The sequence below is a fragment of the Epinephelus moara genome, chromosome 23, assembly GCF_006386435.1.
Source record: "Epinephelus moara isolate mb chromosome 23, YSFRI_EMoa_1.0, whole genome shotgun sequence".
Lineage (NCBI taxonomy): Eukaryota > Metazoa > Chordata > Actinopteri > Perciformes > Serranidae > Epinephelus > Epinephelus moara.
Window position 1 is genome coordinate 31,667,986 of NC_065528.1, and position 16,228 is coordinate 31,684,213.

Here is a 16,228-nt window from a genome sequence, read left to right on the forward strand (position 1 = left end):
TGCTGCTTCACTGAGCCGCCATTAATGTTAATAAATACTCGTGTGATTTTCCTACTGTGACAAGTTTAAAACGTGTGCTGTGAAAAAGGGCCTGCTGAAGAATATCATCACACAGTGTCTATTAATGTTAATCTAATGAATCTTATTAGGACGATGTAGGTTCAATAAATGTATTTTAAATGTGTGTATGTAACGAGGAGGAAGATCATAAAAAATGAGGCAGCTTTGTTTCAATTAGATTATTTTTATTTTTTCCCGCACAAAATGAAAAAATGCTTTTAGTAGAAGGTGTTTGGTCTCTTGGTGGTGAAGCGGGGTTTGTGCTGGCGACGCAGAACCCTGTGAGGCAGAGGGAACTTGATCTTGGAGTCCTGCAGGAACAATCAGAGACGACATACTGATCAGTTTCAGACAACACACATGTAACCAAACAGTAAACTTCCTGTTATAAATCTGTTGCCAGTTTCAGAACCGCCAGGTTTGAAGATGGAAGCTGGAAATCTGGAAGAGGAATCTGGCTTTTTGTCTGGCGGGTTTTTAAACTGGAGCTGACAAACATGGAGGCAGTCCAGAGAGAGACCCGCTGACCACGCACCCACACAGACAGGTTCATATGAAGACAGGAGGAGACTCACGTGGAACTGCTTGATGGCAGGTCTGCGACACTTGTTAGCAGGGATGACCTGGACCTTCATGATCTGGATGGAGTGGGCGCGAGCACGGTGGCGAGCTCCCATGTCACGGTCTGATGGACAGAAAGACACGAGACACTTCAACACAACTGGACCTTCAAATCAACGTGGAAAACCAGCCGTCGACACGTACAGTTACCATGACGACCAGGCACTTTCATTAACAGCTGTGTCCTGTTTCAGTCTTAGTTTTGAATTAATTGGAGGACAAATAGCTAAAGCTCCAACGAATGCTTTAATATATTTTTAGTTAAACAATCAATAAAGTGCCAGAAAAATAAGTAAAGGGACAAATCCACAGCACAGACTCGTCTTTCAGCTGATTGTGTCTGAGAAATGGCTAAAATTCTCAAATTAGCTTTAGTGAAGCTCAAACAGTCGACAGACAGAGTGTGATATTTATTAGTGAAATTGGGGCTGGGTGATGTGGAGAAAATCATATCACAATATTTGATACCACATACATCACTGACAATATCGCAACGACATTGTAGTGTTGGCTATTGGTGCTTTCACCAAATATTTACACAGATTATTTTATGTCTATGTTAAGCTTCTTCTGCTCTGTGTTTTGTTTAGTGAAGCTTAAAAGAATACTTGACCAGCAAAATAACTGCTCACCACGTTACCCTGAATTCATGAAAAAGACAAAGTTAACTGCTGAAATGTGGCGTGTCTCCAAAGTGAACGAAGAATCCAAAAATTGCAAACATGCTTAATGCACAGGGGTCTGCGTTTAACGGCAAAACTACATCAGAACATACGCTTACAAACTCACACACAACTGGTGCAGCATCATCCAAGTCTCTATGCAGTCATATGCGCAGTGCTTCCTTAACACGTGCATTTTTGTTAGCGCGTTAGAATATTAACCTCTCTGCACATCAGGATGAAGCCACACAGGAAACTGCACAGGCTCACACTTGTTTCTGTATTTTCAAAGGCTCAGAGGAAGCCCTGTATGAACTGAAAATGTCTAAAAATCTAAATGGTGGCGTGACTTAAATCAGGTCGTGGAGTGAAATGTGGTTTCATTAACTCTAAAATTTCTTGCCCAGACTCGTTTACAACAGCCAAATTGATCCAAGTTAAGTTTAAATTTCAGCACAGTGACCAAATACTGAATCAAGAAACAGTATCGCCCCTGGAGATGACTTCACAGACCCCTGATCAGCTGACATTTATATCAGTTTCTCTTTAAAAATCATACACCTCGATTCTGCTCAAACTGATGCTGCTTTGCTCTGTTGTCTCTACCTGGTCAGATGACCCGTTTCTCTCCCACTACCTGCAGTAAATCTGTGTTTGATGGTGTGTGTGAGTGTGTGTGTGAATACTCACAGCACTGAGTGACGGCTCCAGAGGTGGTCAGGTCCCTGTACTCTCTGTACATGTTGTGGGTGCCGCTACGAGAGTCATAACGCAGCCAGATACCAAAGTTCTTCACCTTCAGAGGGGTTTTCTCGTGGACCTGAACACGTTCAACAACAACAGCAGGACGTCAGTCATTATTCAAAGTACACAGAAAGATAGGGCACCAAATTGTAGTGCAGCAGATGGGATGTAGGATGTCATGTCCTCTGTGTATCTGTGGGTTCCTAAAAAGTGACTGTCCACTGCCAGAACAAAAAAAAAAAATGTAAGCATGGGCAACAAATGAATCCTCACACAACTTTGACCACGTAGTCTTGGCACCAATTTTGATATGATGACACTGAGAAGACCAAGAGACTGTGTATATTTTTATGTAGCATATGAAAGTCAAAAGGTAGTAGAGGACTCAAACGTTTTTGGTGGCATCATGTTCCCAATAAACAGCCAATTTAATCCTTAAAGAACAATCCCTGAGCCTCCAGACAAAGTTCAGTCTGACGAATTATTTCTGAATGAGTGATGCCAGCATGAATTTTTCTACCTGAACAGGTCGTGTTTGGGTGAGCAAGTCCGAAAAAGAGGAAGCAACTTTGTCCAGGGAGTTGGAAACTGGTCTTGTCACATAAAAGTTAATGACGTTATTTGCAAAGACATTATTTGTTGACCCCTGAATTCACTTTCAAAGACACTGCAGCGTCAGAGAAAGGCGACAAGGATCAGTTTGCTGTTTGCACACCAGACAAAATCATACCACTGACAGGATATGGCCTTTGGGTTTGGGTGCAGACTGGTGAAACAGGAGTGACGTTACAATCCTCGGTGGATTTAGGAGACTGACTGTTACATTTCTGTTGCGTATACATTTGCGTGTCTAAAATATGTTCATATCGAACAGATGAACTCTCCTCCATGAGGGAGTTCACTTTGTTTCAACAGGAAGTAAAGTGACTTATTTCACAATCTCTTTTCATTCATAAAGTGCACATGCTTGTCAGTATGTACTTTTTGCTCTAAATGTGACATTTGGTAACTTTAAACATGTGTAAGTATGTTGATAATTTTACACTTTGAAGATCAAGTTTGAATTATTTTCATTTATAAACTGAAGTAAGACAGGCGATGAGGAACTTAAGCCTTCAAGAACAAACCTGAGTTCAGTCTGGCAGAATTTCTAATTGAGCAATGACAGACTTAACTCAGAGAAACAGAATACAACCTCGTCATAAATGTGTCTTCATAAAGACTACAGATGCTCTGGTGTCTGAGACGGCGTCAGTGCGGACAGCACAATGTGACTGATGCACGTTAAATACACTTCATTTGTCACTGCCATTGTAAAAGTAAGACTTTATAGCGCCACAAAATCCCTACATGTTACCTTTTATAACAATGATTCCAATGACTCCTGTGCTGAGATGTCTACACTGATACCTGATCGTGAGCAAGGCTGCAAAGATTCACGCTGGAGACCGAAGAATTATCAGGTGATGCTTCAAACAGCAGGGTTAAAAACTGGTAAGATTTGACCACCAGTACAGGCCTGACGTCTGTGTGGTTCAGAGACCTACCAGGCCACAGTAGACTGTCTCTCCAGATGCCTTCTTCATCTTCCTCAGCTGGGAGACAAAGTACCAGAAGCGGGACTTGGCGACGACATGGTTGGGCGCGAAGATCCTCATGCGGTACAGAGGAGGGGCTGGGTTCTTGGCAGAGGGCAGCAAACGCCCAACGACTTTGTACTCCCTAAGCTGTAATCAGAGAACAGTGTGTTAGGATGCGAGTACATCACATGAAAGCATACACAAGTAAACATAACGGAGGCGTTCAGAGATGATCTGTTGACCCTTGAATTCACTTTCAAAGGCACTGCAGCAACAGAGAAAGGCGACAAGGATCAGTTTGCTGTTTGCACACCAGACAAAATCATACCACTGACAGGATATGGCCTTTGGGTTTGGGTGCAGACTGGTGACATTAAACTCCTGTATGGAGTAAGTGAAAAGTTATTTTTAAAAAGTTAAACGACAACACTTCTGACATGTCTTTCCTTCTTTTCTTATGCTACCATACGTGTTGAAAAATATAAATAAGATACACTCTACAAGAGAATTAACTTTTGTTTTATCGTAAGTTCAGCAACTGTTTAATCAAGTCTCGCGAAAGGTGCACACGTTTCGCACTCTCTACTATACATCTTTGATCTGTGACATTTACTTTACACGAGTGAAGGTTTTACATGTCTAAGCATGTTAGCAACGCCAAGCCTTCTGCAAAAACTAGCATCCCTACCAAACTAGCCTGCACATAGACCAGCGTTAAGGTGCTTTTCAGCTTTAAATGCTTAAAATAAACGGTATTAAAAAGGAAGCATCTCAGTATAACTAGCCAGTTGTCCCATGTTAAAACACACGGCACCGGGAAACACACTTAGCAGCTAGCTAATGTTAGCTTTCATTACGGCAAAGTTAGCTAAACGTCCAGGCTAATGACTCATCGCGCGCTACGTTTAACGGACAGTTTGGAGTAAATACGAGTATAGTTAAGAATTTCAGGGAGTTTCGACTTGTCTTTTACAGTCAGTGAACATGTAAGACATCATGCAGGGCTCTGGAGCCGTCACATTTCATGCCACCGCTGTCCACATGGTGAAGCGGACGCCATGTTGTAGCCGCAAAACGCACCGGCACGAAATCACTAAAATATCGCTTTAGGTTGGACATTTTGAGAACGTTAGTACATAAATCAGACAAACATGACGTTATACAGCGACATCGGCTCAAACAGCCCGTTTGTTATAAGCAGGTATCGGTAAATAAATGGTTTTACGTACGGTGCCAGACGCCTTCATGGTGTCTCTCGCTCGCTGCCACAGTAAAAGAGGAAGCAGTAGGGCGGAGACTGCGCACGTCAAATCGACGGAGGGCCGCGAGGAGGAGGGACTTCCGGTTACAGGGCGGCTGACATCATGAAGATGGTTTCAGATTCGTTTACAACGGGACAGTGTTATGTCCATAATTATGTTATTATTTATTCTATAATGATAAAAAAACACAGAATTACTTATGTAGCTGTGTCATTTATTTATTTTATTATTTATATTTTATATAATTGTATAAATTGTATAATTGTATTTTTAACAACGTTTTAATACATTCAGTGTGAAAAGGTAAAATACAAAAGTTTGTATATTGTCCATTTTCAATGCAAAGAAACAAGCAGCAAATGTAAAAATAAATACACATACATTCATTCAAACAAATAGATATGTCTCTCTCTATATATCTACCTTGTTATTTTGTTTGAATGAGAATCCGTTTTGGAAGAGTACACAATTTTATCATTTTCATGTCATTTGTTTATTTTTTTTTAAAGGGCCAAGCAATAGGTTAACAATTGGTTTTGACGAGTTTATATTGTTTACAAATTTGATTGTAAGCAGCATGCAAAAAAAAAAATGTTTTCCCGTTTCACTGTTTTACCAGAATCAGAGTCGACTTTATAAGCAAAGTATGAAAACACGTGCAAGGATTTTGCAAGTGCAAGTTGCTCTTGAATGTATTTACACATAAATAGAAATACAGCTGAAAATAAAAGGCCAACTACTCTGTACTAAGACTGGAAAAAATAAACAAGGACTGTTACATACTGTTTTTATTTTCAAATTTTAATTTGTACCTTATTGTCAACCAGTTATATTTATAAAAGTAGTATTAACCTTATAACATTTCCGGCAATGTGTACATTTGGTTTTGATAATCTTTATTGTTTATGTTTTAGCTTGTTGTATTTTCTTTTTATTGCACTTTATATATGAGAGGGTGTAATCCAAAACACAGCTGAACAGGTCATGTGTCATGTAGATGTTAAACTAGTACAAAGAGTCCAAAGGAATAAATATTAAATGGGTACAGTGCAGTGTGTGTCTAAGGAGTGGTTTAAGGATTTTAAAATTGTATTAAGGCTTCTACTTCAATGTATAGCACCAATTTCTCAACTTTAAAGAGGAGTAACATTATTAGTCTTAGAAATGTTCCTTTAATTTTACGACGAATCAGAAACTAACTTCAGCCTCTAGTGAGCTAACGTTAGCAGTTTAAGAATAGCAAATATTTGTCGTCATGGATATGGCATAAATAACGTGAATAGCACCGTAGATAACACTTATAACATAACTGGGGTTGTTATATAAAATGTCATATTTTCATAATTAATATTTATATTTTTACGCCGACGTATGAATAACTTCCGGTGTGTGTGACCCGGATGTTAACGGAGTGGACACGCCGCACCGCTGCTTCTATCGTGTGAGTCCGGCCGACATGCAACTGATTTCTGGATGATTCTCTGCTGCTCCGCGATGAGTTGACGGGGGAGGAGGAAACGTTGCCCGATTAAGTTTTCATTAAAGTGAGTTTTTGATAATGTGCTGTTTGTTTTTGTCGCGTTTATAGCTTTATAAAAAACGGCTAACGTCAGCGGAGTTTGTCATCGTGAGATTTTCGCAGCGATGATGTGATTGAGGTAACGTTACCGGAGCGTGCTAAACAAGGAGAAAGAAAAAACACGTTTTAACTGCTTTTATTTATCCCACACTGTCCGTGTGAAGGTTGGTGAACGCTTCCCGGTGTTGACTTTGGTTTTAATGCTTGTTAAAGTGTCAGGATTACACCAGCAGACAGGCGAGCTCAGGAGCTAGCATGCTAACGCTAGCTTGAGTTAGCAGCAGTCAGCTATTTTGTATGGGAGTGAAGTTGTTAGCATGTAGCACTGCGGTGGGAACTTTTTGAGGAGTGGTCGGACTGTCACCCACAGCCCAGGTCATACATGTCGCCATTTAACCGCTTAAATGTTCAGCTCGTGTCTTTTTATTAATGCTGTTGACGTGATAAATGTGACATGGAGGCTCAAAGTATTGACGCTGTGTTGCATCATGGGATGAAGATGAGCTGTCAGGATGTTTTCTTCCTCCTCTCCATCCTCTGTTCACACGCACTGTGATGCAGGTGAAAGGAAACAGCAGCTGTCAGTGGTGACTCGTCATGTTGGAGGCATTTGTGGCATCAACACAAACCAGTGCCAGCTCACTCCATCCATGTCAGTCAGCTCACCTGGATGACACTTTGTGTCACGCAACCAGGTCACAGCAGCCATGTTGTCCACCTGACACTTCATTGACTTATCTCCAGGGGTGGAAGAAGTATGTAGAGCCTGTACTGAAGTACCACACTGTGGAAATACTCCAGTACAAATAAAAGTCCTGCATTCAAAACCTTCCAAGGGATACAGCAATATAAGTTTTATGGTATGAAAACTGCCTCAGAAATACAGAATTATTTTTGACCCAAGGCCTTTAAAGGAATCTAAACAGACGGGTTTTGGGGGTTTGAACAAATACCACATTATAATTTAAATGTTACCCAGTTTTTATGATTGAAGTGTGTGTAAAAAGTCTTAAAGACAGTTGTGGAGAAATCAAGATGTGTGTGCACAGGTGAGAAAGGCGTGTCTAATACATATATTAATATATTTTATAGATATATTTTGGCTTTTTGCTTTTATTAGATGGGACAGTCTAAGCATAAAGGGGGGAGAAAAAGAGGTGATGACATGCAGTTAAGGGCCACAGGCTGGAATCGAACCACGGTCGCTGCGGTAAGGACATTGCCTCCGTATAGGGACGCCTCCTCTACCTACTAAGCCACCGAGTGCCCTGTCATATAATCTTTTAAGCATTGGCGAGCGACTTATGTTTTTAATTTGGGATTAGGGGAGGTATGCACATTTAAACTGTTATATTATGTATTTATTTTACAGCCAGGGTTCACACAGCCATGTAAAACCAGGAAAAGTCATGGAATTTTACAATCACATTTTTCAGGCCTGGAAAAAGTAAAAGTAAAGTAAAGTTCCACTGATTGTCACACACCTGAGTGTGTGAAATGTGTTCTCTGCATTTGACCCATCCCCTGAGGGAGCGGTGAGCAGCAGCGGTGGTGATCTAACCCCCCAATTCCAACCCCTGACGCTGAGTGCCAGGCAGGGAGGCAATGGGTCCCATTTTTATAGTCTTTGGTATGACCCGGCCGGGGATCGAACCCACGACCTCCCAGTCTCAGGGCGGACACTCTACCACTAGGCCACTGAGCTGGTCATGGAATTAGTAAAAATCTCTGAAAGTTAGGGGTGAGGGGGAAAAAATTTGATACAGCTTAGTATCGCGATATTTTTGTGTGGCAATATTGTATCGTCACACAGTGTCGAGTATCGTTTTTTTTAATTATATANAAGCATCTCCTATATAGACCCTCGCTTTGCCTCCAGTTTTGTCTTGGCGTTTTTGGGAATCATAACGAGGTCGTTTGGGTTTAGTCGCACCGTCAGCCATTGTAGCTCAGTCGTAACTGTAACTGATGCTTAGACTCTACTGACTGTGGCGCAACAGGCCAAAACACAAATTCAAAACATAAACATGATTTGCAGGCCGTAAAATGTTTTTTAAATGCGAATATTCTGGCTGTACTATTGTTGTCAGTGAGATCAGTATGTTATATGAACATTATTCCTTAGTCTCTGTGACATGTTAGGAGGATTTTATGACTATTTGCTTTAGATTTCTTACATATAGCTCCTTTAAACATGACAAATACAAATTAAACTTTAGGTAGCCAACTAGAACAATATCATCAGTCGCTTTATTAGTCCACTAGACACAGTTTGCTGCTAAAAAAAAAAAAATGGCTGAAGTGAGATGAACAAAGTGAAAACTTTTATCTTATTAGATAAAACAGATGGGACATAAGTTACAGTTGGAAAAAGGTAATAAATCGCAATATAATTTATCACAACAGTACTCAGCATATCGCAACACATTTAAAATCACAGTAATATCGTATCGTGACTCAAGTATTGTGTTAATATTGTATCGTGGATCCTCTGGTGATTCCCACCCGTACTGAAAGTCATGGAAACGTTTTTTGTGTGTACTGAAGTTAGTACAGTAACCTTTCATGGATAGTCTTCCATCTTATGTAACACATGCATCGATTTGTGATGTTTTGCTCACCATCACCTGTGTTTCTTGATTTTCCCACCACACTCCGTCTCTCTCTTCATGAACGCCGACTACCTGAAACCAGCCTGTGTTTGAACTGAGTTTGAATCTGATATGTTTGAAAATCGCCCGGCAAGTGGCACAAGAGACACATTTGTCATTAAGGGTCCTTGAAAAGTTTTGAAATGTTGTCAGTTAAAAAGAAAACATGCATTTTGTATTTAAAAATCACCAAAATTACGACATATATCACAGACACTAACTGTAAAAACAGAAATTAGTATTTGATTTTCAAATTTCTGAAAATGTACAATATTTCCCTCTGAGATGTCGGGGTGTAGAAGTTTAAAGTAGCATAAACAGGAAAATACTCATCCTTGACTTTGTACTTAAGCGAAGTACTTGAGTAAATGTACGTAGTTACATTCCACCACTGCTTATCACACTCTTCTTTGAATAACTGTAAGCAAATGTTGGTCTTTATTCAGCACTAGTATCATGTTGAATTAGCCTCTCATGCATTAAGTCACACAGCAAAGCGTTAGTTTTTGTGGCAGTCTTTAAAACATCTCGTAGGAAGTTAAACCCACCGTACAGCTGCTCTGAAGATATTTCCAGATTCCTCAAAGGCTCCTCTAACCATCTGGGTTAAATAATGTTCTGTTTACTGAACGATGAAACATATTTTTAACCTTTCCATCAGGTTTTGACTGTTAAACTGTCGGGTGGCGGTTACCTGGAGGGCAAACGGTCCCAAACTTGAGAAACGGGTTAAAAATGTGTTTTGTGTCGGGGTGACAAGCAGATTTTTTGAGGATTTTTGAAATACTCTCAGAACAGCGGTAAGTGCTGCTGAATGATTTTCTGTTTTTCAGACATTGTTGAGTATTTGTCTTTTAGAGATACTGATGTGAAGTAATGTTAATACACAAACTGGGGTATTAATTCGACCACATAATGTTCCCTTAGTTTGAAAACCTCAGATGAGATGTCACGTCGCTGTTCTTCATCTGTGAATTACACTTTCAGTGGTGGTGGTGTGATTCTGCAGGTGTCTGCTCTCCTGCTGTTCAGTGAAGTCGTGTGTTCAGGGTGAAACCAGTATTTAAATCCAACATTTTCACAGACTGCATGCTAGTTTCACCCCCGACTAGGACGGCTTGATTACAGTAAAAACACAGTCACAATTATACGATGATTAAACAAAATTACTCTGGTAAAAGGTTGGGTTTTTTTCATTATTTTTGTTTGAGGTGAACTAAACATGATGCAGCCTCGTGTAGAGTCAGTTTGGGCTTTTAGGACGGAAAGGGGTGCACTGGAAGAGAAAGGGAAAGCACCGTCGCAGAAGAGAATGGGATGCAATAATTGTTTATTAATCTCAATTATCTTGTTTTCATAATCACTGGAAGCCAAAATCACAGTGAAAATAAAGATGGATTAATTCCCCAGCTCTACCCCAGACTAACATTTTCTCATTCAGACAGATTCAAGGAAACTGTAAACATCTGTGGGATTATTAAAATATGGTTGAAATTAAAACCTGCTGTTACATAACAGGTAGAAAAATAGACTCTGTGAATAAAGTATTATTGTGTTGTCATGATATATAGCATAGCAGACGTAGCAGAGATGAATGCTCTCGGTATATTTCACCTCCGTTTTTTTCCCGTCTTGTTCCCAGATGAGAGAAATCTGTCTGCCAGCAGCAGAGAGCAGAGAACCAGCCTTGGAGGAAAGCTAACCCACGAATGGCCTGCCAGTCTGTCGCTGCAATCATGGACGAGCAGGCCCTGCTGGGGCTCAACCCGAACGCCGACGCCCGCTACAGGCAGAGGGTAGGACGCTGCTGCATTACACTGTTTGGATTTCTTTGTGTTGAAGCAGTGAGCCACAGGCTGAGGGCCAGTAGGGGCCCACGAAAGGGTTAATCTGGTCATAGATGGTAGTTCTCTGGAAGTTCTCTAAGTTTTGGTCTGTTCTCACTACAAACTACAAATTCAAACTACAACAATGGTGGACAGTAAGGTGTTAAATTAATAAAGATAACTATATTTAAATAATTAGCTGCCGTTGTTTGAAGTGATGTAACCAGGGTCCAACAACAACACAGCTGTGCTCCATCATTTCAGATTTCCTTCATTTTCAGGCTGGTTTTGTGGATGTGGAGCTAAATGTTGCGTCTGGGGCACGTCGTGTATTAATGATACTCGTTACCTGGAGAGGTTGGAAAAAGATATACGTTTCTTCCCTGTTCCAAAACCAAAACCAAACCCTGAACAGTGTAGGGTTAGCTAGCTAGCTACTGAAGATATAGCCTACTGAATGTATACACATGCTGCTTTTGCTTTGTAATGATTATAACAGTGAAACAAAGAGCGACCCTGCTGTACAGGAACCAGTGAAGGGAAGCAGGGAAACTTTGCTCATATTCAACCAGCTGTGTGTCATCACAGTGTGTGCAGATGAATATTGATGCAATTATAGAGATTATATAATGATGGTTTGACAGTGAAATGACTGTGTTTTATTGATGTGTGTGTTTGTTCAGGCCATGGCATACTTTGAGCAGCTGAAGGAGTCTCAGGACGCCTGGGAGGTTTGTGCAGAGGCCCTCGCTAAAGGGATTTACAAGTGAGTGTCACATCCACGACACAGGCTTTATAATTCATACGTAAAGCTGAAATCATTCTTGCTGCTTCGATACAGAATGATTTGACTCGTACAGTTTCAGATGTGTTAAAACTATTTCATCTGTGTATTATTTCAGTGATGACCATGTGAAGTTCTTCTGCTTCCAAGTTTTGGAACATCAGATCAAGTTCAGGTGAGGAGGAGGAGGAGGAGGAGGAGGAGGAGGAAGAAGCTCTGGTTCATGATCTGTTCTGCAGAAACGTGTGTGATTTATCTGAATAATCTCAACATTCTTACTATCCTTTGTTTTTTGCAGACATGCTGGACTGAGTGCAGTTCAGCAGCAGCTCATCAGAGAGACTCTGATGAAGTGGCTCCAGTGTCAGGTACGACACGACACGATGTGGTGGAAAATACTTCTTTCCATTACCAAGATTATATATATTTTAAAGAAATGATCAAATATGCAGTTACAAACTTCTGTAATGTTGTACCAAATAAATGTAACTGAATAAAAATATATGATTATTTGTAAGATACCTCAAAATGAGAATCTCCTGCCAGCTTTTGACGTGTTTCTGTCCCTTTTTGTTGACTGCAGCTGATGAACGCCCAACCTGAGAAGCCGTTCATCAGGAACAAGGCCGCCCAGGTCTTCGCCCTCACCTTCGTCATGGAGTATCTGACTCTGTGGCCCAAATTCTTCTTCGACATCCTGTCCCTGGTGGGTCTGAACCCTCACGGTGTCGACATCTACCTGAGGACACTCATGGCCATCGATGCTGAGGTGGTGGACAGAGACATCCTCCACTTACCTGACGTAAGATGTTCTCTGAATACTTGTAGATGTTGTAATTTAAGCTGAGAGACTCTTCTGATTAATCGTACCGAATCTTTCCTTCAGGAGACTCGTAGAAACACCTTGATCAAAGACCGCATGCGGGAGCAGTGCATCCCCAGCCTGGTGGAGTCCTGGTTCCAGATCCTGCAGACCTACCAGCACTCCCACCCAGAGCTCACCTGTCAGTGTCTGGAGGTGGTCGGAGCGTTCGTGTCATGGATCGACCTTAACCTCATCGCCAACGACCGGTCAGTCACCTCAGTCAGAAACACAAGAAACAAACTGTGGGGGTTGATTTTAATAAACAGACACAGCAACACAAGATTTATTCAAGTGATTATTGATTATCTTCCTGATTGATAGAAAAATCATTTTCATAGTCCCAACAGATCCACCAGCATCAGTGGCCATTTTTGAAACACTAGATTTTCTGTATTTGTCCAATGGAGGTGTAACAATGTATGAAATACTTTTTATTAAGACAATTTTACACTTAAATCATTTCATGAAGTCACATGAAGAAAGGAGCGTACTAAAGCTACTTTAAGGAAGTTGCACAAAGGAAGTAGCCTAAAAGATGTGAATCAAAGTCATACAAAGAAACTTTCATACAAAAATCACACAAAGAAAGTTGCACACAAGAGGCACCTATAGAAAGTTGAGTAATTAAGTGTCATATAGAAAGTTGCACACTGTAGTCGCAAAAAGAAAGTAGAGTACCGAAGTCGGACAAAGAAAATAACGTACTAAAATCACATAAAGATACTTGTGTACAAAAGTTGCATAAAGAAACTTGCGCACCATAGAGTTGTATAAAGAAAACTGAGTAATAAAGTCATATAAAGACAGTTGCACACTGTAGTCTCATCAAGAATGTTGCACACTAAAAAGGTGCAAAAAGGAAGTTGCATACCAAAGTCACATTAAGGAAGTTGTGCACCAAACGGGTGCATAAAGAAAGTTGTGTACTAAAGTCCAACGAAGAAATTTGTGCACTAAAAAGATACATAAAGAAAGTTGCGTACCAAAGTCACATAAAGAAAGTTGTGTACTAAAGTCTAACGAAGAAAGTTGTGCACTAAAAAGATAGATACAGAAAGTTGTGTAATTAGTTTGCATAAATACAGTTGCGCACTAAAATTGCATTAAAAAAGTTGCACAAAGGAAACAAAGAGGTGCATAAATAAAATTGAATAATAAAGTCGCATAAAGAAGGTTGTGTAAGAAGGTTGCACAGAGTCAGTAGCATAAAAGATGCGTACCAAAGTCGGAACAAGAAAGTTGCACACTGAAGTCATGTGAATAAAGTCAGGCGGAAACACAGTGTTACAGCCCGACTGTGGAAACTAAATTGTGGTGTTTCATGTGTGTTTCTCATGTTTCACTTTTCATTTAATCTCTCTGTACAAACGACTGACTGACATCAGTTTATGTCATGTGGTGTTTTCTGTGTTCTCAGATTTGTGAATCTGCTGCTGAGTCAGATGTCAGTGGAGGAGCTCAGAGAGGAGGCCTGCGACTGCCTGTTTGAAATAGTCAACAAAGGGATGGACCCTGTGGATAAAACCAAGCTGGTGGAGTCTCTGTGCCAAGTCCTGCAGTCTGCTGGATTCTTCAACGTGGAACAGGTTCGACCTGTCAGAGCGCCGCTTTATTTCAAATATTGGTAGTGACATGAAGACTAGAGAAGAAGAAAAGTGGTAATGAGATCAGCTGGTGTTGTGGAATAATGAGGAATGACATGATGAATTCTCATCATAATGTGAAAAGGAGCGTTAATACAGAGTCATTTCATACAACAGTTTTTGTAGTTTGTGTTTGTAGCTTAATGCAGATACGAGACAGAAGGAGTCCAGGTTTACTTCAGAGCCACATGTTTACGTTCACACCCAGAGGTCACATGCGTTTCCTGATGCCGTTTATTTCCCTCTTCCCGTCCCGTCAGGAGGAGGACGTGGACTTCCTGGCCAAGTTCTCGCGGCTGGTGAACGGGATGGGTCAGAGTCTGGTGCTCAGCTGGACCAAACTGATCAAGTCCGGTAACGTGAAGGACGGCGCGGAGACGCTGCAGGCCATAGAGAACAAAGTGCCGCTGCTGCTGCAGCTGCTGGTGCACGAGGACGACGACATCTCGGCCAACATCGTCGGCTTCTGCTACGAATACCTGCACGTCCTCAAACAGGTGAGGAGGCAGTGTTACTCACCCTTAGTTAGTCCAGTCATCTGAGATTGAGCTCTCTGTGAGTTATATTTGAAATAGTTATTGTTGTTGTTTGTAGAAATATGTTTAACACGTTTTGTTTTGTTTTCGTAGCTCCCCCAGCTGACCGACCAGCAGAAAGCAAACGTTGAGGTGAGTCTTTGATTATAAACGATGCTGTCCGATATTTAATCGTCTGTTTGAGGTTTAGAATAATTAATCCTCCTGTCTGTTCCACCTCAGGCGGTCATGCTGGCCGTCATGAAGAAACTGACATATGACGACGAGTACAACTTTGAAAACGAGGTGAGTTTTATTCTCAGCAGCTGACTGTCGTCCGTTTTTCTCTGAGGACATGAAAACAGCAGCAGATCTTGTGATTGTGTTTGTCAGGGCGAAGACGAGGCGATGTTCGTGGAGTACAGGAAGCAGCTGAAGATGCTGCTGGACCGCCTGGCTCAGGTGTCTCCTGAGCTGCTGCTGGAGGCCGTACGGCGGGTCTTCACCAACACCATGCAGTGAGAGCACGCTTCTATTCATTCGTTCATTAAAAGGGAAGAAGAGTTGCCAGCGGGTAAAGAATGTGGTGTTTTGTGTGTCAGGAACTGGCAGACGGCTCCGTTCATGGAGGTGGAGGTGGCCATCAGGCTGCTGTACATGCTGGGTGAAGCCCTGCCTGCATCTCACGGCGCTCATTTCTCCGGGGACACGGCGAAGACGAGCGCCCTGCAGGACATGATGAGGACGGTCAGTCACACGACTCATTAATTCATGTTCTGTTCATTATCAGCTGTACATTACCACATTATGAGATGCTATGTGGCCAAAACTAAACAGTAACAAAAGTTTTGTCTTATTGGATCCTCAGCTGGTGTCCTGCGGCGTGAGCAGCTACCAGCACAGCTCCGTCTCTCTGGAGTTTTTCGAAACAGTTGTCCGATACGATAAGTTCTTCATCGTGGAGCCTCAACACATCCCCAATGTTCTGGTGAGTGACTCCAGGTGTGCTGTGAGAGTAACTGTCACCTGTGTGTGACTGAACACGTATAAAGCTGTGTTGTGTTCACTGTCAGATGGCGTTTCTGGACCAACGAGGACTGAGACACAACAGCCCAAAGGTCCGCAGCAGAGTGGCCTACCTCTTCTCCAGATTCATCAAGACTTTGCAGTGAGTCCAGCTTCAGTCGTCTCACACTCACTAAGTGGTGTGACTGTGAGTGTGAATGGTTGTCTGTCTCTAGAGGCCCGTTTCCACTGAAGAAGTTCCTGGTACTATTTGGGGGCAGGAACTACTACAGGAACGTCCTCTCGCTCGGCCCTCTCAACCGCCGTGTCTCCACTGAGAGAGCGGAGTAGGAGGAAGGTTCCTGTAAAGTTACCGGGCTCTGGATGTGACGTAATCGTTGCGCGACCATTTTGAGCGGGGCGACGTAGGG

General features: G+C 41.7%; 2 protein-coding genes and 2 non-coding genes across 4 annotated transcripts in view; 1 reads left to right on the top strand and 3 right to left on the bottom strand.

Annotated features, from left to right (window-relative positions):
• Positions 1 to 224: 224 nt before the first annotated feature.
• rpl18a (ribosomal protein L18a) lies at positions 225 to 4,977 on the bottom strand. The gene is made up of 5 exons (XM_050036378.1): positions 4,897 to 4,977; positions 3,635 to 3,814; positions 2,034 to 2,163; positions 636 to 745; positions 225 to 371 (listed from the first exon to the last, which is right to left on the bottom strand). Exons 1-5 carry the CDS (start codon positions 4,912 to 4,914, stop codon positions 279 to 281), a joined length of 531 nt encoding a protein of 176 aa, XP_049892335.1. The 5' UTR covers positions 4,915 to 4,977; the 3' UTR covers positions 225 to 278.
• Positions 2,722 to 2,853, bottom strand: LOC126385280 (small nucleolar RNA SNORA68). Its single transcript, XR_007569414.1, has one exon. It is a non-coding gene; the product is annotated as a small nucleolar RNA SNORA68 (small nucleolar RNA).
• Positions 3,900 to 4,031, bottom strand: LOC126385281 (small nucleolar RNA SNORA68). The gene has a single exon (XR_007569415.1). It is a non-coding gene; the product is annotated as a small nucleolar RNA SNORA68 (small nucleolar RNA).
• A 1,357-nt stretch (positions 4,978 to 6,334) lies between the features above and the next one.
• xpot (exportin, tRNA (nuclear export receptor for tRNAs)) overlaps positions 6,335 to 16,228 on the top strand; it is a 22,224-nt gene continuing 12,330 nt past the window's right edge. The window contains exons 1-15 of the mRNA XM_050035895.1: positions 6,335 to 6,473; positions 10,802 to 10,955; positions 11,669 to 11,751; positions 11,888 to 11,944; positions 12,068 to 12,137; positions 12,353 to 12,571; positions 12,656 to 12,840; positions 14,052 to 14,220; positions 14,538 to 14,774; positions 14,907 to 14,945; positions 15,036 to 15,098; positions 15,186 to 15,310; positions 15,395 to 15,539; positions 15,661 to 15,780; positions 15,866 to 15,960. Of these exons, the coding sequence (XP_049891852.1) occupies positions 10,869 to 10,955; positions 11,669 to 11,751; positions 11,888 to 11,944; positions 12,068 to 12,137; positions 12,353 to 12,571; positions 12,656 to 12,840; positions 14,052 to 14,220; positions 14,538 to 14,774; positions 14,907 to 14,945; positions 15,036 to 15,098; positions 15,186 to 15,310; positions 15,395 to 15,539; positions 15,661 to 15,780; positions 15,866 to 15,960 (1,694 nt within the window). The 5' untranslated portion in view covers positions 6,335 to 6,473; positions 10,802 to 10,868. The remainder of the gene's footprint in view (positions 6,474 to 10,801; positions 10,956 to 11,668; positions 11,752 to 11,887; positions 11,945 to 12,067; positions 12,138 to 12,352; positions 12,572 to 12,655; positions 12,841 to 14,051; positions 14,221 to 14,537; positions 14,775 to 14,906; positions 14,946 to 15,035; positions 15,099 to 15,185; positions 15,311 to 15,394; positions 15,540 to 15,660; positions 15,781 to 15,865; positions 15,961 to 16,228) is intronic.